Source organism: Neopelma chrysocephalum, unplaced genomic scaffold, assembly GCF_003984885.1.
Source record: "Neopelma chrysocephalum unplaced genomic scaffold, ASM398488v2 Primary Assembly neopelma1_97, whole genome shotgun sequence".
NCBI lineage: Eukaryota > Metazoa > Chordata > Aves > Passeriformes > Pipridae > Neopelma > Neopelma chrysocephalum.
Window position 1 is genome coordinate 5,980,875 of NW_020897760.1, and position 25,544 is coordinate 6,006,418.

Consider the following 25,544-nt stretch of genomic DNA (forward strand, 5'->3'; position numbering starts at 1 on the left):
CCCGGCCCGCGCCGCGCGCAGGCGCACTGGGCGCGCAGCCGCTGCGAGGGGCCGCCGCGGCCCCCGCAGCCCCCGGGCCGGGAACGGGAAAGAAAGGGACGGGAAGGGACGGCGGCGGCTCTGCCCCGCCGGGCTCCCCGCGGAACGCACCGGCGCTGCTCTCGGGGGCTGCCACGGGGCCCCTGTGCTGAAAGGCCGGGCGGCGAGCTGTCTCCGCACCGTGCAGGTGTCACCGCTGCCGCACCGGCACAGCCCCCGGCCGTCAGCCGAGCCCCCGCCCGGCCCCGCGTCGCGGCATCCGAACCCCCGCCCCGAGCTCGCCCCTCACAGCAGCGGCGGGGACACGGAGCTGCCGCCACACGAGGCGAGGACGCGAAGCCCCTGCTCCGCGAAGAGTTGGCTTTTTTGGTGTAATTAGAGCGTCTGCCCAGGGATTTTCATAACGCGTTCTCTGCGTTGAAAGCTGCCCACAGTAACGCGTTCTCCGGGAGCACCACGCAGCCTCGGGCTACATGGGCCCTTCCCCACGCACATTTGTCAGACACGTTTCAGCCAGATGCCGATTAGGTTACACAAACAGTTGAGACACTGTCTGCCCGGCGCAGCTTCCCGTCTAATAATGAGCCCATTTGCCATTGTCCTTCTACAATGAGTAGAGGCTCCTAGACAAAACCATACAGAAATTTTCATTTGGAAGAATTCTAATAAAATCTTAAATAATTTTCATTTAAAAATATAAAAGTAATTCCAGGACACATACAGCACTCCATACTACTGCTTTATAACACAAATATGCAAAGAATACACTCTTAAAAAACCAATAAGCAGCAGTAGCAGGAATATGTTAAAGGTAGGCCTTCAGCATAACTCTTTTGTGTGGAAATAAGGCTGTCACTGCTGCGAGTACAGCGGAAAAAGTACAATTCCTACAAGTGACCACAGGTCAGTCCAGTCACAGACAACAGCGTTTCTGCCTTAAGTCGTCTGCAGACAAACAGGGACAGGGGCCCTGGTTGCAGGAGGTGCTGATAAAGTACCGGTTTCGTCAGCCAAAGAGACTTACAAATACAAGAGACTGCTCTAAAGGACCTGCCTGATACCTTGCTCTCCAGAACTCAGCTGAGTAAAAATAACACATAAAATATGACAGAAATTGAGAAATAACATCGGGAGTGGGGGAAAAAGAGTGTATACTTTTTTCTTATCAATGTGTTATCAGTTTAAAGTACTTCATTATAGCACTGAAAATACTGGCTTTTACTGCAACACGTTCAGAGCCTCTGTGAACAGCAGCCACCCTTTCAACAAACACTGTCACTAAAGGCCAGAGGACCAATTCACCCTAATAAGCTCAGCTGGAGCCTCCGTTTTCCAGAGTGACAACGAGCAAGAAAGTGTGTGGGTGCGATGGGTTAACAGGCTGATTTCTGTCATGGTGAGCTACTTTAGGAGTAAAAGGTCTTCTTATAGAGAAGAAGAAATTGATTTTTTTTACTTGTTTAACAACAAGATTAATGGAGTCTTGCTTATGATACCATTGACTGTGAGACATTTGTCACCGAAGTAATTGCCTAGCAGTGGCCAGCAGACCCTTATTGGAGAGCATGAATTTATATGCTAGAGAGTAGCTAAGACAATGTGCTCCCCTAGAGATACTTCATGTATAAATTGAAAAGCATGCAGAATTCTGAGCTTTCTAAAATTCATTCTTAGATCACAGAATTATTTTTCATAAATGACCTCCAAGATCATCAAGCCCAATCTTTGACTGATGAACACCTTGTCAACTAGACCATGTCTAGTCATCCAGTCATTTCTTGAACACCTCAAGGGATGGTGATTCCATTCGTGGTAGGAACCATGCTGGTACTTGCCTGATGTAGGAAACATTTATTATTTCTTTAATTCTCTTGGTTATTTATATAATATTAAAAACTTTTTAAAATATTGGTCAATGTATAACTAGTGAGATGGGTTCTTGGTTTTTTTTAAGTAAAATGAATGAGGATAACCAGATAAATACATCAGGAAAAAAGAAGCATTATTGCCTGACAATGTCAAGAAATCTGATGCCACTTGACCTGTTTGATTCAGTGTGTATATATATATACATATATGTGTATAGAAGCATATGTTCAATTCTTGCTTTAATTCATCAAATATCAGTAATCCCAAACATCTATAATTTATTGTAAGAACAGCATTCAACTGGGTTTCTTGTTTGTTTGATATTTTTAATTACTTACTGTTTTATCAGTTGTGAGAATTTTCCCTAGAAAATGAAGGGAATTAAAACCCTATCATATTTCCATAATTGGTGATTTTTTAAAGATCAAATTTATGTATTTTTTTTTGTTTACGAACCCCTTTGCTGTGATATATCCCTGGCTAATAACTGCTTAGGTAGTTAACAAAAGGAGACTTGCAAGTGATCATGCATTACACATAGGTGTTAGATGACAGCAATATTATTTTTTTTGCTTAGAATTGTATTTCTCTGATATCACAGAATCATAGAATCAGTTAGGTTGGAAAAGACTTCTGAGACCATCGAGTCCAACCTTTGACTGAACACCACCATATTAATTAGACCATGGCACCGAGTGCTACATCCAGTCTTTCCTTGAACACCTCCAGGGACAGTGACTCCACCACCTCCCTGGGAAGCCCATTCCAATGTCTAATCAACCCTTCTGTGAAGAAATTTCTCCTGATGTCCAACCTAAATCTCCCCTCGCTCAGCTTAAGACTGTGATCTCTCGTCGTGTCGCTGGTTGCGTGGGAGAAGAGGCCGACCCCCGCCTCACTACAAGCTCTTTTCAGGTACTTCTAGAGAGCGATAAGGTCAACCCTGAGCCTCCTCCAGCCTAAATATCCCCAGCTCCCTCAGCCACTCCTTGTAGGACTTACCCTCCAGACCCTTCACCACCTTCGGTGCCCATCTCTAGACCCGCTCAGCACCTCGATGTCTTTCATGAAGAGGGGGAAGCAGCACTGGCGGCAGTACTCGGGGTGTGGCCGCAGCAGTGCCGAGCGCAGGGGGATGCGCCCCAAGGAACGCCGCGGTGCCGCGGGAGCGCCGCCGGTGTGTGAGGCCCGTTCCCGGGCTGCCCGCGGGCGCTGCCCGGACCGCGCGCGGTGGCTCCTCCGGGCCGGCAGGGGGCAGCAGGTCGCCCGCGGCGCCCCGCCCCGCCGGGCAGGGAGGAGCTGCGGCTGCGCGGGGCGCGCGGCCTTTCCCCCGTTGCTGCGGAGTGCAGTTGTCGTGCGGAGCGGGCCCCGGCCTGGTGGGACCGGACAGTGCCTGGCACGATGGTCAGTACCGGCCCCGCGGGGCTCAGGGGAGTCCGGGAGGGCTGCGTCCGCCGCCCGGCACCCGCCGTGCCGCCCCGCCCGGGCGGATGGAGCCCGATTGCGCCGGGCCTGGGGCGGCTGCCGGCGTGGCAATGGCTGCCATTGCTGGGGCTGCGCCGCGGGCGGCTACGAGTGGCTCTAGCGGGTCACCTCCCGGCCCCGGCACCAGCGGCGCTGTCGCCCTGGGCCGCGTTCGGCCGGGTCCCGCCGGCCCGGGGCGGCGGCGCTGGGTTGGGTGCGGGCCGCGGGCGCGGGGCAGTGGTGCCGGGTCTGACAGAGCGGCCGGTGCCCGTCGGACCGACCAGGGCAGGGGGCTGCAGGGGGGGAGGCTCCGGGACAGAACGCGCCCGAGAAGTCACTGGCTGTGCGCGAGTGACAGGAAATGACCACGGTCACTGCTCCGGTCCGTGCAGACAGGCCTCCAGTTGACAAATACACTGTTTGGTTTTCTCCTTCTGTACGAAGTTATGGGGATAAGTATGCATTAGTTCCTGTGGGAGGGGCAGAATTTATGGGATTTGATCTATTGTGGTTTTTTCCCCCATTTAATTTTTATGACGCTTTTTATCTAAATGTATAAGAAAACCCGTTTTATTCCTGATTGCACCACGGTTTTATTCATAGCACGTTTAGTTGGATGGTCTTGGCTTATGTGATTATATGTTAATAACATCTAGTTATATTTCTTATCCAAGGGGTTTGTGAAAGTTGTCAAGAATAAGGCATACTTCAAGAGATACCAAGTGAAATTCAGGAGAAGGAGAGGTATTAAATTTCCTGTAACATATAATTAAATGTTATTGATGATTAGTTTTACTAACTAAACATTTACACATTTTTCCACACTGCAACTCTTGCTTTTTCAGAGGGAAAAACTGACTACTATGCCCGCAAACGTTTGGTAATTCAGGATAAAAACAAGTACAACACTCCTAAGTACAGGATGATTGTGCGTGTTACCAACAGAGACATCATTTGCCAGGTAAGGCCTGCGGTGCTTCCTGCCTGCTCACCGGCCTTCCCAGGGTGAACAGGAAGGGGGATGGTTGGAGCAGCTGGGGATTTTTAAGCTGGATCTGAGAAGTTTTTGTATTGTAAAATAGTTCCTTAGAGGAGAACAATCTTTAATGTTGTCACAACTTCAGTAATAAATTATGTTCATCATAGAAAAGAAGTTTTATTAGTGTTAGCGTTCTTCTGTGAGGTTATTTGCAATATAAGATTGTACTGCTTTAATCATGCTGTAATAAGTAGCAAATTTTAGGGAGAGGTAAGATTTCTCTGGGGGGTTTTTCTGCTATGTAAAGGGCTTCAAATAGAGGCCTTTTTGCTTGGCTGAAGACAACCAAGTTGACAGGGTGACTTGTCAACCTTCATCGGCTATTGTGTTGTATCTGAAGGTGCCTTCTCTTTTGATAGTTTTATTTCCATGATGTTATGTGGGTCATATGAAGCAGCAAGGCCTTATGATGGCTTTCCTGTGAGATTAAAGGATACTGGTAAATAAGAATAGTAAGCATTTTTTCATGTTTATGAAGTATGCGGTTGTGTCTTGCATCATATGCTGTTTCTCACTGGGCTCACTTTCTTGGTTCATTTTCAGAATGTTTTGACTAATTTTGAAGTTAAAAACTTAGGCATGTTTGTTGTATCATGAATATATGTTGTTAAGCTCAAAAAAAAGGCAGCTGGAAAAATATAAGTGTTGTTCCTTCATAGAAAGATTATCTGTTGAGAACAGTCAGTCATTGATGAGGTTATTTAATCTTTGAAACTCAAAACAAAAATCAGTGGCAGGTGCTTGCATCTGACTGATAGTGCCTTTCCAGTATGTAGGAATCCAGCAAAAAGGGGACAACTTTTGGATGTAGAAAGGAGGTGGGGGAGTGATCAGAAACATACCTGATAGTACTGCTGTCTCACGGGAGACCCCTGAGATGATGATAGTCTCAGACCCATTAATAAAATCATTCCATAAGGTTAGTAACAGTGTTGTCACAAACTCTGTATCACATGCTTTTTGCATTTTTCTGAGGTGTGCCAGAAAGTGGGACAGAATTCACCCACATCTGTAATGATTCTTTGAAAAGTTGATTTTGTAGGCAGTTTCCTGGCCTCTTGATCTATGTGAAGAGGTAATTACAAATACGTTTTCGCTGTCCTAATACAGATTTGAATTCTTTGTGTATTTACTTGAGGAGTTGATTCTTGCTTTAACCAAAAAACCAACCAACCAAAAATCACAAGGAAAAAAACCCAAACAAACCCCCAGCAAACCAAACCACCACACTCCCTTGAGCTTGCATGCAGAGGTTGGCGGTTAGTGGCACACCTCCATACAGTATTCCTGTTGGCTTAAGTAGATGCCAAAGGAACAATAAATGGAGCCTGGAATTGTGAGAACGCTAACGTTTGTTTCGGTTTTGTCAGATTGCCTATGCCAGGATTGAAGGCGACATGATCGTCTGTGCTGCTTATGCCCATGAGCTGCCAAAGTACGGCGTGAAGGTTGGCCTGACCAACTACGCAGCCGCCTACTGCACAGGCCTGCTCCTGGCACGCAGGGTACGTATTGTCGTGGCGCCTGCAGGTGGCTGCTCTTGTTTTTCTGGTTCTTTTATGAAAGGGAAAGCCCACTTCGTTGAATGGTGTGTCAGCCCACCTCATCTGTGGGTTTCTCAAAATAATAACTTTTGCTCTTTACCATACAGATTTGATGGCCTTTCCTGACTGTCAAATCACAGAAGTATGACAGCACACAGTTTCAGCTCCAGCAGCCCACTTTTAAGTCTCAGCCCCTAAGTTTGGTGGAGGGAGGGAGTCTAGATGAAAATGTAAGAAATGTACCTTAAAGAGTTTGAAAACATGTAAACTGCATCCATCCATTTCCTACATGAGCTCATGAATAAGTCTTAAGTTCATTGGTGTGCCTGTTGGAACTGTAGGTTGAAGCATAACAGACATTCTTACAGTGGTGATAGTTAAAAAGCTTTCTGTAAAGAAATTTGTTAAAAACATGATTCTACTGCAAATTCACATTTTAAGGTGGTGGTGACTCTACCTTCTGTCAACTAATGGGAAGAATTTCAGAAGTGCCTTTCCTTTCCCCACAGCTTCTGAATAAATTTGGCCTCGATAAGATCTACGAAGGCCAAGTTGAAGTTACTGGTGATGAATACAACGTGGAAAGCGTGGATGGCAAGCCTGGTGCTTTTACATGTTACTTGGACGCAGGTCTTGCCAGAACTACCACTGGAAACAAAGTCTTTGGTGCTCTGAAGGGTGCAGTGGATGGTGGTCTGTCCATCCCTCATAGGTAATCTATGTTTGGAAGAATTTCTTCAGGGTTAACCTGAGATGCTTCTGTATATGACAGTCTGCTTATACTAAAGTGCTGTTAACACTTTATGTTAATAATTTTGTTCTGACCTGGTAATGATTATATAGCCTAGGTACTGGGTTGGTGGGTTTTTTGTTGGTTGTTTTTTAATCCAGAAGTGTAATTCTGATATTGCTGCTGGGAATCTCAAAACTGTTGAAATGCTGAGAAACTTTCAGACACTGTTGATTCTACTAAAAGTCAAGTGACTGAATGCATTTACGTAAACATCCTTTAGAGCTCTGTTAAGTCTTTACCAAATTGTGTGTAGGTATTCATTTCACCATGAAAACCTGCGCATTCCAGGTACGTTGCTCCAGTTGTCAGTACAATAGTAAGCCTGAGCAGTCCACCTGCATTTAAAATTATCACATATTACAGCTGACTGCTGCTTTCTGCTGGCAGCAGCAGAGGAAAGAAAATCCTGAGATCTCTTAAGTATTTTCCTTCCCTCTCCCATGCTGTCCTATTTTTGACTACTTGTCCAGTTTTTCTGACTTGGCTGCTACATGATGACACTCGCAATGACTGAACACTCTGTAGTTGGTCCATGGTGTGTGTATGATGTACTGCAGTGTTTCAAGACGGGACTGATGGCAGCTGAGATGAACTTAAAACTTCTGCTTCTTATTTTTAATTAGAGGGTCCTATCCCTCAGTTATCTGTAGGAGAATCTGATGTACCAATAATTTGTGTGGATCTTGTCTCTGAATTAGAGCATTTGGCAGTGTCTTAATTTGACTGTAACTGCTGTTCCACAGTACCAAACGTTTCCCTGGCTATGACTCGGAAAGCAAAGAATTCAACGCGGAGGTTCACCGCAAGCACATCATGGGCCAAAATGTTGCAGATTATATGCGTTACCTGATGGAGGAGGATGAAGACGCTTACAAGAAACAGTTCTCCCAGTACATAAAGAACAATGTAACACCTGACGGGGTAAGATTTACCTAGCTGATCTTGTGCATTAATAGAGCTGCTGGTAAGTCTTGTGTAGGGACTTCTGTAGTAATGGAAGTAAGTTTGATATGTAAAATTATGTGATTCATGCTGTATGTTACCTGTGGAAAGAAAATATTTTTTTCCTTCATTCAGGGCTCTGTAGTATATCACAGAACTTTCGAAATGCTATCCACTCAATCCTTATCCTGCACCACAGCCTGTCTTTTCTGCAGCTGTAGCAATTGCACCTGTGAGCATGTGGTTCCACGTCAAATCTGTGTTAGGATTTGTGTGACCCTATAGGTAGTTCTGTGTTCCAGGTGAACACAGAATAGCCCAAGCTAGCTGTATTGTAGGAGCTAGCATTTCATGAACCTATGGAGTCTAATACATTTTATTTTAGTACTGCTTTAAATTCTAGTGTTTTGTGCAAAACACTGGAAGATATGTAAGAATACAGAGGTGCTTCTTCCACTTGTTCCAAGTATTAAGCTCCTTTCAGATGTTTGTCCTGCTGCCTGTAATATTCTTGCTTGGTTTTCCTAGTAAGTGGTCCTGGAGCTTTAAAACATATGTTCCTAGAAAGTTTTTCACAGCTGAGATCTAGTGGTCTTAATTAACCACCAGCAAAGGTATTCTTAAAATTTGTGCCATTATGGAGCCAGAGTTGTCTTTGGGACAGAGCAGCATTATTGCATCCCTGGGGAAAATGCAGGCACTACCATGGTTCTTGCAAGACTTGTAAAAGCAGCTACAGTTTCACAACTTCTGCCTTTTATTAAGCAGCTTTGTAGTGGGTACTGCAGTAGGGTCTGAAAAGTGATAAGATTACATGTCTGGTGCCAGAGTTTGTGTGAAGAATTTTTTTATTAAGTAAACATGAAGCATTTTATTCTAGGTAGAATAACTTTCTGGCTTGTCTTTTAATTGAAATCTGGGGAAGCTGCAGCACTGAAAGTAGGCTTCAGCAACTGCAAGATGCCAGCCTGTAGTTATGAGACTTCTGAGTTATGAGACTTCTTAGTTCTGTAGGGAACTAAGGCCCTAGAGTAACTAACTATAAAATAAGGATAAAATTACTTTCTCTGTTAAATGCCTTGAGTTGGGGTTTGGAGATTTAAATTTAACATAGTGACAGTAGGAATTTCTTAATGCTGTGGCAGTACTTTTCTGTATGAAGGAAGTGTTTTAAAGGTAACCATGCCCAATTACAAGCTGTATTGTGATGAAACTGGTTTCTAGTGCATGCTCAGCTAGGGATATCTTGGATTTTTGATATCCTACAGCTGGACCATTTTGGTGACTTTAAATTTTAATTTCTTTTTTTTTTTTTTTTTTTAGATGGAAGAAATGTATAAAAAAGCCCATGCTGCTATACGGGATAATCCAGTCCATGAAAAGAAACCTAAGAGAGAAGTCAAGAAAAAGAGGTAAAACTCTCATTCTCTTTAACATCCATGTGACTTCTCAGTTGAGGATATTTTAGTTACAGTAAAACAAGTAATGCAATTCACATAGCAGTTGTGTCAAAATTCACATTGTAGATCAGATTAAGATAAAAGCAGTTCTTTATAACTTAGGAGTTAACTTTAGCAGTAGGAATCTGAAATTCAAGAGCAAAAAAATTCCAGGTGAAGCATGCATGTGGCCTGAATAGCTGGAACTCTGAGGTGTGTATCTTCAGGTCTTAGTGTTTTCAGTGGGAAAGCTGCTTCTCTTCAGCTGAGAGCACTACTTTGTCAGTACTAAACTATTTTGATTTTTTAGGGGTGTGGGAGAAAAGAAATCAAGGCATAGCTATTGCATTGGGCTGATAATGTCTATACAAAAGAGTACAGGGTTTACCTCTTGAGAAATCAAACTGTCCAACTTTTTGTGGTGCCCTAACTACAGCCTTAAGTCATTGCAAGAAAATAAAACATGTTACAGAACTGGGCATACGTACATTCTTCCATCAGACTCTTAATCACAGTTGTGGTGCACTGCAGGCTTCTTGGCCACCTTTTTGCTTATTTGTGCCTTGACTGTATCATACCCTGTGCTTACATTGCAGATGGAACTGTCCCAAGATGTCCCTCGCCCAGAAGAAAGACCGTGTTGCTCAGAAGAAGGCCAGCTTCCTCCGGGCCCAGGAGCGCAGAACTGATAGTTAAGACAACTTCCACAGTTTTCTGTGAAGCTTTGGAAAAAGCTGGAATAAATTTATCAAAGAAGCAACAGTGTAAGACTGGCTTATTTATATAGTTTATAAAAAGAGACAATATTTTTTATTATCTAGATATTCTGTACCTGAAAGGGTTTTTTTCCCCTTTCAAAGTACTGTGTGAATTGAATTTTCACTGCGAAGAGAGGTGATAAGGCTTCAAAGACCAAGGTTGCTGCATTAGAATTACTCCTATAAGAAGGGGAAATCAATTTTATTAATCTTTGGCATGGTGAGTATCAAAGACTAGGTATAAGAGTTTGCTGCTTCTAACTAGAAAAAGATTTTAACATTTTAAAAAGGGCTTTACATGTCCTTCACAATTTTTCTTTCAGCATAATGTTAGGGGGCAGTCTGGATGTAGCTTAGGAAAAGAACAAGAGTAGTCAAAATAGGTTCTAAAGCCTCTGCCCACAGGTAACCTTAGGCTTTCAGGCACTTCACACACTCACCTCCCTGTTCTGGCTGCTACTGAAACAGGTACTGTCTTAAGCTGAATACTTAACATTATTAAGTGATTGATAAGAGAATTCACTTTGAGTTGCACACACATGCTTCATTACAGAGGCCTTGATAAGGAAACTTCCCAGTCTGACCCTTCCCAGACTCCCTGGCAGCCACGACACCAGAGAGTGTCACTGCTGGGACCAAAGGCCCTTCCCTGGGGGCATCTCCACTGAGCCCATGGGTGCTCCACTTGCCTCTCCCCCACCCCCCCACAAGACACAGCCACACTAGGTTTCCCTGAGCAGAGTCCAAGACATCACATTCCACAAGGCAATTTATCCTGGCACAGTAACACAACTTGAGACAGCCCCTCCAAGGAGCACCCCCAACCCAAGAACCCCCAGGTCCTACAATCTCAGTTTCATAGGTGCTTTGTTTCCCATTAGACTTACTGAAGTTGTTTGCGCAGTTAAAACATGGGTCAAGTAGGCTAAGTGAGGAATGTTTTGCTTTAAGATACTGACTGTTGGTGTAAATACTGCTCTTGAAAGAGAAAAGGAGGCCTGTGATTTATTGTAAACAAGTGTTTTGTTCCAACAAAAGCTTCAACTTGATGCAACAGCAATAAATATGAAGGTTCTGTACAACAAATCACATTAAACATGTTTTCCAGTTGTTAACGGCAGGAATCTTCTCTGCCCAAAACCTCTTAGCCATCACTCAGATTTTTTTCACCAAGAACATGACCACTTTACACTTGAGTGCATTGCTGGTTACAAATACTTATTAGTTTGTGGTTGGAGCACAGTAGCAACTTTGAGACAAGAATTAGCATGAGCACAGTATTTCTTAAATTAAAAAGCTGCTGTTCACAAAACAGTACCCTCTTAACCCAAGCTGCATATTATCACGTAGGGTATGAAGACGTGACTTTATGGTGGCCCAGTATTTCAGTTTAATCATTCAAGGACTGCATTTAAGACAGGATACCTAAAGCAATTAATCTTTCAGATATTTAAATAAAGCTGAGAGTGAATTAAGGGGCCAGGATTCAGACGTAATATGGATGACTGGCTTTAAAATCATAAGGATTGAACAACTTTATACCTAAAGCATCTATAAATTAAACATTAACAGATAAGAACTGAGCACAATATTAAGGTGTTTTATGGACATCCAATTCTGCAAGATTATGAACATAAGATGTAAATCTGAAGAGCAACAAGGGGATAATAAAGGTGGTAGAGTGGTCATGCCATGTGGAGTGCCAGGATCAGATGGTGTTTATTTACTCAAGACTTAACAATGACTCATAGATGCTACTAGAAAAAAAAAGGATAACAGTAACACACTGCAGCTCACTTACTTTCCAGCTCTTTCCTAGCTGTTACTATCTCATAGGCTCCAATTTAAGCAATATTCCATGGTCCTGAACAATCCAGCTTCTGTTCTGCAGTTCAGGTCTAGCTCTCACATAAATCTTCTTCATCTATTGCAAGAAGTAAGTAAAAGTCTAGCTAAATTGGGAGGGACAGGAAAGAGTCAAGACTGTGCACAACTGTTAACTTGTTTCTTATATTACACAGCAGATTCCCACCCTATGCAAGCTTTCTTTTTTTAACTGGTAGCACACTTCTGCTATCAGTATTTTTGAAAATTAATTAACTTCAGTTTTCATACAATAGCTTAGTCCACAAACTCCTTACTTTTCAAAATTTGCTACACCTTGATTTGGGTTACAGATTTCAACTGAAATACAACAATTTACAGCTTTTGAAACGGATGCTGGTATTGCTGCTAGACCACATAGATGATTTTAAGAAATAACATTCTAAAATTCTTGGCCCCCACCCTGGTTCACCATACAATGACTTAATTAAGAAGTGTTGAACTACTTAAACATTCAAGATGTAAGCATGAGGTAACAAATGTGTAAACAGAATCTGATTTAAGTCTTAAATTACAACCTGTCCATTCTAGAATAAAATTTTAATTTTCCACAGTTAAAAAATTATTAATGTGCAAATTCTGCCATGCCAAGATATTAGTAAACTTCAATCTCACAATTCAGTTTATTCCTAACAGCAGCTTGGACTTGGACACATTATTTGCAGTAGTGGTGATTCTTCAGAAAACTACTCAGGATAAAAATCCTTTGCAGGTATTTCACAAGTGAGCAATGATTTTCACAGAATTGTAAGATGTTCCATCTCTTGATGTGGTGGCACAGTGAATACTTTCATCCTGTTCAAGATCTGACAAAGTGCACAGAACGGTCAAGCATGCAGAGTTTTTGTTTCTGTAACACAGCACTAAACACCAGAAGTACTTCTGGCCTCTGCCCGATCATTCAGTGGCATGTTCATTCTTTGAGAAGCCCTGTCATAAGGTACCTACTGAAGGGCAAGAGTGAAAGAACCATTAATAAAATCTGAGTAAAGAAATATCTTTTAAAAAAGGTGCAGATTGTTTTTATCAAATGTGGCAGACCACTTCTAATGGCAGGCATCAATACTCCCTTTGCTGGTGAAGAAGCTAAGAATCATTTGTATGAGAAATTTTCTTCCACAGTAAGGTTTTTAAGTTATTGAGTATTAAAGAATGCTCCATTTCCATCTGATTTGCTGTGACTTTAAGGGCAATACATAAGTACAGTTGTTTTTCTAATTCTTCATGGATATCAGAAGGAGCACCACGAAGCAGATAGTCTTTAAGTAGCTGACAGGCTTTTGCCAAGTTTGGCTGAATTACTTCTGTGGTACATCTCATTTTGCTTTGGTCACATAGTGTTCTACAGTCTGTGCCATAAATGCAGTCCAAATCTGAGTCACACTGACGATCTTTAATTATTTCCTTCAAATTAATTTCTGGCACAATTTTTCTCATGTCCATCATTTTCAAATCATATTTATCATTATATCCCAAGTTTTTGGCACTTGTATCACACATAAGAAAGTTTCCATAAGGTCCATGGAAAATATCTTCCACAAATTCTAAAAGCCCTATAGCTATTTTTGCCTTTCTTGGCCATGATGGAGTGAACCATTGGTCCATGCTTCTTCTGAAGCCAGAGGGAATGAAAAGTTCTATAATCCATGGAAGGCTGATTCCATAGAGAGAGGTATATTCAACTCTTTCCGTCACATAGAGATCCCCACAAAAACCCATCAACTTGGGAGTATGTTCTTTATCCTGGAGGATCACCATTAACAGAAACTCCTCTAGCTGCAGAAGTGCCCACGCAGATTTCGCCTCTGGCAAAGAGACTCTGCCATCTTTGTTTCCATCAGCAAAAGACAGGATGAGATTAACCAGTTCTGAAAGATTTCCTTGTTCACCCAATTTCGCCTAAAAGCAACAAGCAAAAAAGATTAAGTATGACTTCATTAACTACCACCAATCCATCTGTCATTCTACCTCCTGTTAGCTCGTATGAATAGCATGGTAGTGTATGTTCTAATTTCCATTGGCTATGGATGTTACAGGACCTGCTATCAGATGCCTGAAGAGCTTCCTTTTTGCTCTTTTTTCATAGGCACTAAGCATATGATCTTCTGAAAGTACAAGTGTTCTTTGCATTTCAAAATGCAAACATTAAAATTCAAACATTATTCTTGGTCAGATCAGTCTTTAGAAAAATCGTATCAACTAGCTTGTTCAATATTCTTTTAGAAAGAGTATGCAGAATTCAAATGTTTAGATCAGGTTTAGTTTTCAGCTGGTTAAACCTTACAGGTATAGAGAAATTACATTATAAACTACATTTTGGCCAACTATAAAAAGTACTAAGATACACTGGGTACAAATCCCGTAACCTAAGTGTACTGAAATGCTTAATTTTGTTATTTGATATAACCACCTGGATTGTGTCAATACACAGAAGCCACTGCTGGAATCAGAACTGTTCCATTTTCAGCTACCATGAATGCACACACAAGGGCAAATAGGAGATATGGGAGACATAGGAGCTATGACAATAGCAAGATAATTTTAAGACAGGAAACCCAAAATCAGAATTAACAGAGCATCAAGGTGATTATATTATGAAAATTCTGGGATAGCATTAAGGTAATAGAAATAAGCATCAAGTGAATGTAACACAGAAAGGACAAGTATGACTGGTCACTCTGGATAGAGAGATTGCTGCTGCTCAGTTAACACAGGAACTCTTCCCAAGCACGAGCAATAACCTCAAAAGCACCAAAAAAGAAATGTTTTTACCATATTTTCTATACAAATACAAGTCAAAGCTGTAAACACGCAAGGTGAATGCCAGCTTCCATAATTTAAAAAGTAAGGAAAAAACCTAATAATTAGTTACTTCAAACTTCAAGGTAAGCACCTCTGGGAAAAACTAGTTTTGTGCTGATTATTTCTACAATATGCACTTGAACAAGGCTCATACAATAGGGTATTCTCTCCAGCTTCAGGAAAACGAGCCTTTCAAGTAAAAATAGAATAAATAAGCATATACTTACTTTAAAAAGACCATATACCATTTCTTTGAATTTCTCAACAGTGGTTCCTCTTGTTGGTTTATCAAATAGGACTATTTCCTTCCTTGGTTCTGGGTCAGTACCAAAATCAAGTTGAGCAGCTTCCTCCATCTGGCATTTTATAACACTTTGCAGATTTCCCCAGATTCCTAAGTACATCTGTGCAGAAAAAGAGGGAAAAAGGTAAAAAACACTGTACAAGTCCATTTGAAGACTACCTGTCTTCCAGCCACTGCTTCAGGAGTCAAATGACAACACAGCTCAGCAAACGGAGTCCTGTGCACAGACAATGCATAGAGCAATTTGAACAACGGCAACCTCGAACATAACACGCTGCTGCAGGTACTGAGGAGACACTATACTACTGGCAAAACACAGCTTCACAAACAGTGTATTGGCATTACTGCCACTCTGCACAGGCTGTTCTGAGGCTGCTGCTTCTAGTTGTGAAGCAGGATAGCAGAGGAGCAGTATGCTGTACAAATGTATGCTTATTCTGTCAAATTGTGGAAGGATCCAGTATATTTGTTTCCAAAACACATATATTATAAAATAATGATATACGCCTCTACATACAGGAATAATCTATACTATCGAATATAGGAGCATATTGTATAAATTAATAGTATGTATTATATCTTCCATGTATAGATATTTTTATGTACATACACACACACGCTCTGCACGTCACAGTAAACGAAGTTTGAAATAATCTGTATTAAACAGATACGACTTGCTGACACTAAGGTCTTCTTGATGTTCCAGACAATGACATTTCAGTGGGAAATAACAGAACTAGGTTGGATGAGTAAAGCCTTACCTGATTGTTGGGCTTTGTTGACAAACATTTTCCAAAATACAATGTTTCTTTAGCACAAAGACTGCTACATGCTGACCCATCAATAACTCCAGTCTTGTATTTATCACACTGAAACAAATAGGGAGAAATATATTTAATAAATTGCCTGAGAAAGGAGACAACAACTGCATCTCTTCCAACACCTGACTCTTGAAAGAAAAATCTAAGAAAACAATTTTAATAACCCTATACCAAAATAATGTTAAGAGATACAAGTGGTTTTATCTGTAACTGAAGTTGTAATCTTACTTCAATATGAGAATTTGATTAAATTACACACGGCACTGACTGAATTGGCTGTGGAATTAGTCAAACACTTTAGAAAGCTATGCTAAATATACTTACTATTATTTTCCTACAGTCATGTCCTCTGCATAGCTCTGTGTAGGTGGAGTACTGAACATACATAACCCAGCTGCCAATAAACACTACTAACCAAGAGATGAAGAGATACTTCACACGCACGTATGACAAACGTACCTAGAGGACACAAAGAGAAAATATGATTTGCAATTCAGTGAGCAGCAGTAAACATGACTTACTATTTCACCTTTAAGGAATGTGACTTCCATAGTGATAAAATAAGCAGACTACATTACATGGAACATTCACTTCCTTCAGGGAGCAAAACTGACAGGGGAGGTCAGTTTGACTTATGTAAATGGAAGGAAAATTGAGATATAAATAAATAGAAGAAAAGGTGTCAGATCCTTATAGGGCAAGCCAGGGTGCAGGAACCAATTTGATCAAAATCATAAACTGCCAGAGCTCAATTACATGCATTTTTCTCTAAGACCAGTTACTTTTGTTGTAAATGGTAAATCAAATCCAACAGATCAGGACTTTTTTTAAAAAATAATCTGTGTTTATATGTAAATATGCAAGGTAGATATGCAAAGAGCATGGTGGATGTCAGGGTTAGGTTCCATTGCTGAAGTCTCCCTCTCCTTCCTTGAAATTGCATCATTTAATTATGCAAATAAAATTCCTCTGTACTAGCCTCACCTTCAGTCATCTTTCCCATAACTGTATGCAAGACTTTCCTGTTGTTTCTGTGGCCTCACATTTACAATTTTCACTAGGGACAGAGGAAAAAAGTATTTAAAAATTAAGAACCGAGGGAGAGCTAAGTGTCTTGCAAATAGGAGGGATGTTTTGATCTTTTTCTTTCTTTTTTTCCCCTCAGAGTCTGATGTGATAACAGTTGGATTTTCTCACATCAGGATTAGAAAATAATTAGAAAGTTAACTTTAGCAACAGGATATAAGGAAAGTGCATGAGAGCAGCTATATCGGGTCAGTATGAGATGCATTTCTATGAGTATCCTGATCTTCAGCATTAACTATAAGAAGATGCTCTCACAGACTGAGAAAATATTATAAATCCCAAATGTGCTTGCAGTTTCCTCTAGAAGAACTTGCTAAGCCAGATGTGATATTCTATATTTAGTAAATCTTAAATCATTTATCTTTCATGAACTTACCCAGACTCCCTTAATAATCCACATAAGCTTTTAGCATCCACAACACCCTTTAGCAATTAATTCCATAGGTCTACTATCCACTGTACCAAGGTCAGGGACCAGACTTTATTTTGCCCAAGTCTGATTCATATTTAGCTTTGTTTGAGATCCCCTAGTTCATTCATTGGAAGAGAGGAGTTATCAATTTCTGTCCACTCTCTCCCCATCTGACATGATTTTGTAAGCCTCCATCGCATGCCTCCCTGTCATGTCATCTCATTTCCAGATCAACAGGTTCTAACTTAGCAGTTCCTCAGAGAAAAACTATTCCATGTTTGGAAAGGGTTCCAAGAAAAGTAGTAATGATGAGCAGTTTTGCTATCACATCCAGAGAACTGCAGCAGACATAAATAAGTCAGTTATTTTTAACTAGGAAGACTGCAATAACTTACTAATATTTATTAAAATACGACAAGACAACCAGCATGCATTACACCCTTTCCTCTTGGGAAGAAATGATCCAACAAAAGCCAGTTTCAAAACACCCAGAGGAGATACCAATCCATACACCTGTTGTCCTGCCACGTGCCTCAGCAGTGCATCCCTATTCCTTCATGCCTTCATACACTTGACAATCTTAAAACTACCTAGTTAAAAAAAGAGAGAGATACAACTAACTGCTTTTATTCCAGTGATAAATCTTGAGCAGAGAGATCCTTCAACCTGTTCTTCTTTTATGATATTTTATTGCACGTGTTGTAAAGACAAATAATTTCTGCTCTTTTCCTCAGAGCCACAAAGACCTTAGTTGGAGTAACATGTAATTTCCTCTAAAGCGTGGTATCCACAGTAAGGATATACATTGGATGGAGTACAAAAGGAGACCAACAGTAATGCTGTGTGGTTTACAGCACATTTAGAAACAGCTAAGAAAATGTATGAGAAAGCTGGGCATAGAACACAAGAAAACAAATCTGACAGCAAGAGGCTGGGCAGCATCAAAAAAAGAAAAAAAGAAGAACATATAAAGAACACTTCTAAAATGACAGAACTGCAAGCCTTTTATGCAATTTCCTAGCTTAAAAAGAAGACAAAATACCACACCTACATGCTTACAACATGAAGCATCACAATCTTCCTTGTAGACCACACTACTTGAACAGACGAACGAAAAGCAGTAGAAGTCAACCTACATGTGAACCAACAGAAAATGAAAACTTTTGGGTTCACAAATACTGCTCTCACCTCCTAAAGAAGAGAACTGAAATCTTAGTTCCAGCATAGGTGGACTCAGTCTCATCGATTCTTTCTTCCAAATCATTTTCTGTATTTAGTAATTTACAATTTTCACTTACTAATTTTTTCTTTCCAGTACTCATCACAAACCATTTGTTTAGACAGTCTTAGTGTCCCCCTCCCAAACCACACATCCTCTGCTATTCTTTTTCTTCCAGTTATTTCCAGTCTATTTTCATCCGACTGCAACACTGGCCTCAGTTCCCATCTTCCTCCACTTTGTCTTCCATCTCCAGTAAGTTTCCAGCACTACTCAGCGCCTCATCCACTTCTTCAGTTTCTCCAGCACAACTTTCCTCCTTCAGAATCCTTGTCCTGCCTCTGTACCAAAGGTGCTTACCATCCACAAGCATCCTTCTCTCTCAGCTCTGGGAAGCCAGCAGAGGTGGTATGGCAAAGCATTAGAGGAGGGTCTCTCTCCCTGTTCTCACTTCCAGAACCAAAGGAAAACTGTAAGCAGGACAAATGGATTCTTTCCCCAGTTTAGTTCTTACACCCACACTACACAAAATAAACCAAAACAAACCTAGAGATCTATTGCTCCCCAGATCTCTAGGAAGCCCAAGATACCAGCTCAGAGGCAGCCCTCCAGCAGAGAGGGCTTTGAACTGAGAGGTGAACCAAAGCAATAGACCTGAATCAGTAGTGAGCACACAATCAGATCTTTCTCAGTCCATCTACAGAACACGATGCGCTTTTTCTTTGCTCCCTTCATACTTTCTGCTGGTCAAATGACAAATGAATAATTTTAGCACTTAGAAACAAGAACTGCTTCAGCACAGTCATGCAGGTTCAATGTCTTCTGTAATAATTTCTCATTTTTTGTTCTTATATCACAAAAAAATTCATGGTTCCATAAACATTTTTTGAATTACTAGGTTTCAACCCAGTAATATACCACTAAGCGCTCTGTAGTTATTGCCTGAAATTATCTAACTAGGTGAGTCACTCATCTATTTTTGCTTTGGCCTAGTGTTTCTGTAACTAGATACAATATGAAAAAGAAAGAATTACTTTGCAAAAAGCACCATGAGATACCATTTGTGCTTTTCTTTAGATGTTGCTGTATTTGTAATTAAAGCACAGTATTTTGATAAAATCAGATCATATTCAATTATTGATAGCTACGTAAAGAAGGCATGTTTAATCATTAGGTTTTTTGTGCACATCTTTTTATCAGCATTGACATCTAGTTGACTAGGCAAGCAACTACCTATTATTTCCACTTCCATTCCCTTGCTCAAATCCTCTGTCAAAGGTTACCACCACATGGCAGACACTGGAGAAGCGCACACAGTTAGGTGTCATACTCTGCATCACCATTTGCAGGAAGAAAAATTGTTTTCACCGGAAATTTCCAGTAGTCAAACAAATAACAAGCTGGAGCAGCTAAGGTATGGGCACGTGCTCACTCTGCCTCTTTAGCTGTAGGTACAGTAAACTAAGAGGGGCATCTTGGACTACCCAGCCAACTCCACAGCACTGAGCAAGTACAATTAGAATGTGCCAGGCTGAAATGAGAATGGCCTCACTCAAACCATCCTGAACTTCTTGCCTTTAAATTGTCACAGAGCTAACCTAAAACATTCTATTTTCCATCTAAATGTATGCCACCAGTGTATTGTTGTGAACCTAATATCAGACAAAGGTTCATCCTGTATTTTGTAAAATAAACCCCAAACAGAACCATCACACACACAGAACTCCAGCAACAAAACTCTTGAGCATCTAACCTGAAAAGGAGGTATGTTTTTTAACAGCTTATGGTATTAGATCTAAATTTCAGGCAGGGGCTTGGGGAGGGAGGCAGGGGAGAGAAAAAGAAACCCTAATCAAACAAAAAAACCCACATAAAAAACACCCTCACTCTCTCCACCCAAGGAAAAAAAACCACCAAAAAAACACAAACCAAACACCAACAAAACTCACACAACATAGATGGTGCTTAGAGTTTCAGGAAAGTCCTCTTCCTTCCCACCCAACCTCTCATGGTCTTTCCTCAGCCTAGAGCTGCTGAGATCAAGAAAGAATGGTCTTCCTGAAGCTCCTCACAAAATTTTTCTCCACAAAAGTCTTCTCTTAACAGGATTCCTGAAAATCCTAATAAGTTAACTTTCTTCAGTATTTCCCCTATGCATAAATAAGGGGAATATTCTATGAATCAGGAATTATAGAAAATAAGTGCTAATGATTATTTTTGATTATTCGAAAGATAAGATACAGCGATTTCCTTTAGAGACGGGATTTTGTTATTTTGCGTTTTTTAAAACTATTTCTAATAACCCTATTATATTGTAGAACATAGAGCACAGAAAACTACTGATAAAATCCAGGGAAGATCAAAATAAATACATTTGATAATTTTAGGCAAAGCTGTTTCACGTATAAAAACTGCTTGGGAACCCAAGCTTCAGGGACAACAAACCCTCTACGTTCCTCAGTGTTTCTTGCTGAAACTTTCCATGAACCTTTATAACACTAAACTTTAAACCAATGTGCTATTTAATGCAAATCTGTATTAACTGCATACCATTTAGTACAAACTCAGAGACCAGCAGTGGCCTGCAGGCTTCAGGACCACTGCAGAATATCGACCATATTTATGTACGGAATAATGTATATATGGGTTTATCAAAATTTTTCCTCCTCAGGCAGAAAGCAAAAGTGTTTGAGACAGAAAATCCTTCCCAAATGCCATCTGACTATATCACATATTTGGCAGGAAGTTCCAGAGAAGCGAGGTTTATTTTGAGCTCAGCACTGTGCCAATGCAGTCGTGTAGCTTTTGACTTGCAAAAGCCATCCTGCCAGTTCAGAGCACGGACAACAGCATCCATCTGCTTACAGACAACCACAAGCTTCCACTCTGATTCAAGGGGAATTACTTTTCTAAGGACTTCCTTATCACATTCAGCAAAAGGCCTGTTCATTATTTGATTTCTTCCCATACATTCCTCCTATCCAATTTCTATTTCCTCCCCACAATCAGCCTGTGAGTGTAGACACACTTGGTCCACTTCATCCAGCATGATCACGTGCTGCATGTGCAGCAGGGACAGGATTTACCAAGCCTGGTTTGGTCACATGTGCACTAATGCACCCACAGTACAGAGGACTCACTGCACATATGCCATGCATGTCATTGGAACACATTTCTGAGCAAGGAGTCCCAGGGTTGCATTTAGGGAGCAACACATACAGACAGGTTCCATTTGAAATTGTGACAAACTGCTAGGAAACTTGTAATAAGAACATATTCGGGGCAACGGGAGGACAGAGTTCCAAAAGTATCAAAAAGGAAGAAAGTGTTCAAACTCAGGAAACAATTTCTCTTTTCAACGTCACTCTTCCATCAAGACACTTAAATATGAGCCAGGGAACAGAAGAATGAGGGAAAGCACATGTAATGCTTGATGTTTCAGAGTCAACTTCTTCCATCACTTGTATATTCTGCTAAGTCATGTGCATTGAATAATAATTAGACATTCATCCCCTGAAATAGAACTGGAAAACCACTTCTGGCAAAACTCAAGCCTGGATGAGCTCCAAAGCATATGGAGAGTAGTGAATCAACATGCAACATAACTTGACAGTTTTTTGTTAAGTGTACTTTTTATTTAAAACACTTTTACGGTTAAAGAGTATGAAAGCATTTCTTTGTTTAGTAGTACAGAGAGCTTAATTCTGCAAAGTATTCCAGACAACCATAGTGCACTTATCTCCTCCAAATCAGAGCTGTTTACTCCATTCGTTTTACACGCTAGCAATAGGAAAGGACAGATAAAAAAAAATGTAGACCAATCATGTTAGAAATCCTCTTTTGTTCTCTGTTCAGGTTGCTTTGTGGATCATGAGATGCACTTCAGGTATGCTGACATGATGTCTGAGAGCATTAGCCCACACTGTCTTGGATGCCATGTAATGGACACGTTCACATCTTTAAGAGCAGAAGTGAATTCTTAAGATTACGCCAGTGTCTTGAATTATTTTGTATCCTGAGTAACTAAACTGAGTAAACAGAGCTGAGGTATCTTGAAATAAAATAGTGACCAAGATAGAAAATGGGATCTCTCTCCTTAAAAGGTTAAACAAAACAAAAGGGATTAAAATCTTAAAGCAAAGAGATGATACAGGAAATTTCTGTTATGTGTGGCTTTAAACTTGCTTATTTTTTGGTCCTTCAAAGACAGTCTTGTACATTACTGAAGTCCATGGGGCACTTCTAAAGAGTCTGAAAACTTGGTCCAGAACCTCTAGAGGCCAGAAAGTTTCCAAGCATGCAAGTGCTCTTTACATGATTATTGTCGTGAGCAACCCTACCGGCTTGTCCTCTGCCTCACGATACAATTGGTAACTACAGCTATCAGAAGGAACTTCAGGTCAATGTCTCCTAAATTTGGGACACTAACCTCTCTTTATAAAACACAAAATGCCAGTGTTAATCACCCAACTGAAAAATCCTATAAATACAATTAGATTACTTTTTTGTGATCTTTAGTGGTATTCAAAAGTTTGTCAGGTTTTACAGTATTTTGGGGTATTTTTTTGCTATTATTACATTACCTATGGATCTAGCATTCTGCATAAAAGCTGAGATGCAAGTAAATTTGCCACAGACTATCTGTTGCAAACCAACTCATAACATCCTGCTCCTATTACAGCAGGAAAACTAGAACAGGTATTAAATTTTGTCTCGCAGAACCTGATGTTCTGTCAAGACATTTCACAACACAGTTTTAAACGAGTCTGGAACACCAGCCATCAAAAGCTGGAATTCACTCAGTGATAACCTTCCACTGTACAAACACCTTCCCCACTGTGCTACTTGAAATGCTGCATAGAAATACTACACAAATCTTTTATCTTGCTCAGAGGCCTCAGTGAGTTAAGTCTAACATTTACTTAGAGAGCACTGGCTTCTTTGGAGACAAATCCCCATAAAGCACTCAGCAATTAGTGCAGTTAAACCATGACTACATTTGTCAAGTACCAACAGTAATGTGCAGTGACAAAAGAAGCCAATATATTGATAGCTTGCTGCCATTCCACAGATGCATCAAACATCAACACAGAAGCTAACACTAACACAGAAAAATATGTTTATGTTCACAAAACCACTATTAGATCTCCTAAAACGAATCTGTAGAATACTCAAAAGCAGCTTCCGGTATAAAAAAAGCACAGTCTGAAATATTTTTTTAATCTGCAATAGAAAGAAAAATTTAGCTTCTTTGGCTTTTCTAATAAATAATTTTGCTGTCTTCCTGTTTCTCAGTGGACTTTAAAATAACATATTTTGCTTGGAAGGCCTTAAATTAAATTTTGAGAAGAAAAGAGAACAATGTTATCAGACATCCCCATATAATGATCAGAGAGAGGTTATCAAGGCAAAGGAGGCAAACAATTTGGAAAATCCTAATTTGAATGGTAGCGTATAGATTACAAATTCATTTTTATTTGTATTGAAGGCTTTCTCCTATAGGAATCCAAATGCTTTACAAGTAATTCAGTAAATAGATCTACAGTAATCTTTTCCAGTCTAAAGCCCAAGTGATACTGACCCAGATTTGCAGATACATACCATAAAACAAATACTAAAGAGGGTAAGATTATACTATATCTGCATGCTTTTCCTTAAACATTATACCCTCTTCTGGGCACTTCCAAAAACAGAGTAAGATTGGAAAAGTTCCAGATAAGAAGAAACTAAAACATTCAAGATTTTAAAATGCATCGAAACAGAGTATAAATTTTTTTAATACAATGGTCACGAAGCATATCAACAGATGATGGACGCGTAAGTAGCATATATAAGAAAAGTAAATATTTCTCTGCTCCAACTTAACAAATACTCATTTTAGTTACAATTCATTTAAAATACAATCCAACCGATAAAAAGGAAACCCAGAGGACACCTGTCAAGAAATCACAGGGTCATATCTGACTGGCATTTCACAGCAGAACTTCCCACTACGCGACTGACACAGCACTTCCAACCAATACGTCACTACTCAGGTAACGTAAGTAATGCAAACGTGTACCTGTATACGTAAATACAGAAGTCTGTCTACGAACACATACACAAATGCATGGAGCAATTACCTACTGGGCAGCAGAAGAAAAGTGCCCGACACTAATTTTTTTAGAACACGTGAAAAAATGAGTCTGCTCATGCAAGTTCTATTTCCCCCGCTGACAGGACGGGTGCCCGCGGCAGCGGCGATAGGTGTAAAGGTTGGACGTGGAGAGGGTTCCCCGGCCCGGCGGTGCCGCAGGTGTGGCTGCCCCGCTGACAGTCCCCCGAGAGCGCGGGGCCACCGCGGACCGGCCGCCGCGTAACAGGTCCCGCGGCGCTCGGGGAGGGCGCTCCGCGCACCGCCAAGGCCCGACCCGCCCGGCGGGGGCGGCGAGAGGCACCGCGGCCCCGGGGCCGCCGCCACCTGCTCTGGTGCCCCGACACCCGCCCCAGCCCCGGAGCCGCCACCGCCCGCGGGCCGAGCCCCAGCCGCCGCCAGGCACCGGCGGGAGGGAGCGGCGGCCGCGCCGGGCCGGGGGGAGCGGCGAGAGCCCTGCGGGGGGCGCCCGCTCCGGAGGGAACTTGGCGGGGAGGAACGGGCGCCGGCACCGGCCCCTCGCCGGCCTACCTGAGCGGAGTGGGGCTTTCTCAGCCAGGCCCCCGGGAAGAGCCGCCTCGCCATGGCAATCACACATCCCCGCAGCGGGCGGCGGTCGGAGGCGGAGCGGCGAGGAGCGCTCCCCCGCCTGCCGCTGCAGCCGCGCCGCCGGCTCCGCGGGGCTCGGCACGGCGAGGGAAGCGCTGCCTCCGACACCGGTGGCTGCCGAGAGACGGCGGCTGTCAGCGGGCAGGGCGGGCGGGCGGGCGCACAAGCCGCTCACGCCGCTGCTCGAAGGAGTCGAACGCAGCAGCTGTGAGGGGGCGAGGCGGGGCGGAGGGGGCGAGGGCGGGGAGCCCCCGCCCCGCCGGTCGGCGCTCAGCGCCTTGGCCGTGCCCGCCCCGAGCGTCCGGGGCTGTCCCGGCCCGTCTGCCCGCTCCAGGGCCGTGCGGGGCTCCTGGAGCCGACAGCCACCCCCGGGTTCCGCTCCTGTCT

The 25,544-nt window shown here is 42.0% G+C and overlaps 3 protein-coding genes and 1 non-coding gene across 4 annotated transcripts in view; 2 read left to right on the plus strand and 2 right to left on the minus strand.

The window, feature by feature from the left end:
• EVI5 (ecotropic viral integration site 5) overlaps positions 1 to 3,082 on the minus strand; it is an 81,238-nt gene extending 78,156 nt beyond the window's left edge. Inside the window, exon 1 of the mRNA XM_027694281.1 lies at positions 2,911 to 3,082. The gene's annotated coding sequence lies outside the window, so the exon portion shown is untranslated. The remainder of the gene's footprint in view (positions 1 to 2,910) is intronic.
• Positions 3,083 to 3,181: 99 nt separating this feature from the next.
• On the plus strand, positions 3,182 to 9,889 carry RPL5 (ribosomal protein L5). The gene is made up of 8 exons (XM_027694302.1): positions 3,182 to 3,312; positions 4,047 to 4,116; positions 4,218 to 4,333; positions 5,782 to 5,916; positions 6,465 to 6,667; positions 7,492 to 7,669; positions 9,014 to 9,102; positions 9,726 to 9,889. The coding sequence occupies exons 1-8, from the start codon at positions 3,310 to 3,312 to the stop codon at positions 9,823 to 9,825; spliced, it is 894 nt and encodes a 297-aa protein (XP_027550103.1). The 5' UTR covers positions 3,182 to 3,309; the 3' UTR covers positions 9,826 to 9,889.
• On the plus strand, positions 7,235 to 7,331 carry LOC113972959. The gene has a single exon (XR_003536092.1). It is a non-coding gene; the product is annotated as a small nucleolar RNA SNORD21 (small nucleolar RNA).
• A 977-nt stretch (positions 9,890 to 10,866) lies between the features above and the next one.
• Positions 10,867 to 25,280, minus strand: DIPK1A (divergent protein kinase domain 1A). The gene is made up of 5 exons (XM_027694298.1): positions 25,080 to 25,280; positions 16,023 to 16,157; positions 15,639 to 15,746; positions 14,801 to 14,977; positions 10,867 to 13,670 (listed from the first exon to the last, which is right to left on the minus strand). The coding sequence occupies exons 1-5, from the start codon at positions 25,131 to 25,133 to the stop codon at positions 12,858 to 12,860; spliced, it is 1,287 nt and encodes a 428-aa protein (XP_027550099.1). The 5' UTR covers positions 25,134 to 25,280; the 3' UTR covers positions 10,867 to 12,857.
• Positions 25,281 to 25,544: the final 264 nt, after the last annotated feature.

What these genes read in the sequence shown, in the direction of transcription:
- RPL5 (XM_027694302.1), top strand. An exon ending in GAAATTCAGGAGAAGGAGAG is followed by an intron (nt 4,117 to 4,217) that starts GTATTAAATTTC and finishes TTGCTTTTTCAG; the next exon opens with AGGGAAAAACTGACTACTAT. An exon ending in GGTCTGTCCATCCCTCATAG is followed by an intron (nt 6,668 to 7,491) that starts GTAATCTATGTT and finishes GCTGTTCCACAG; the next exon opens with TACCAAACGTTTCCCTGGCT.
- DIPK1A (XM_027694298.1), bottom strand. Translation starts at nt 25,133, where the DNA reads ATGGCGAGGCGGCTCTTCCCGGGGGCCTGGCTGAGAAAGCCCCACTCC. An exon ending in GAAAGCCCCACTCCGCTCAG is followed by an intron (nt 16,158 to 25,079) that starts GTAGGCCGGCGA and finishes TGTGTCCTCTAG; the next exon opens with GTACGTTTGTCATACGTGCG. An exon ending in ATGACTGTAGGAAAATAATA is followed by an intron (nt 15,747 to 16,022) that starts GTAAGTATATTT and finishes TATTTGTTTCAG; the next exon opens with TGTGATAAATACAAGACTGG.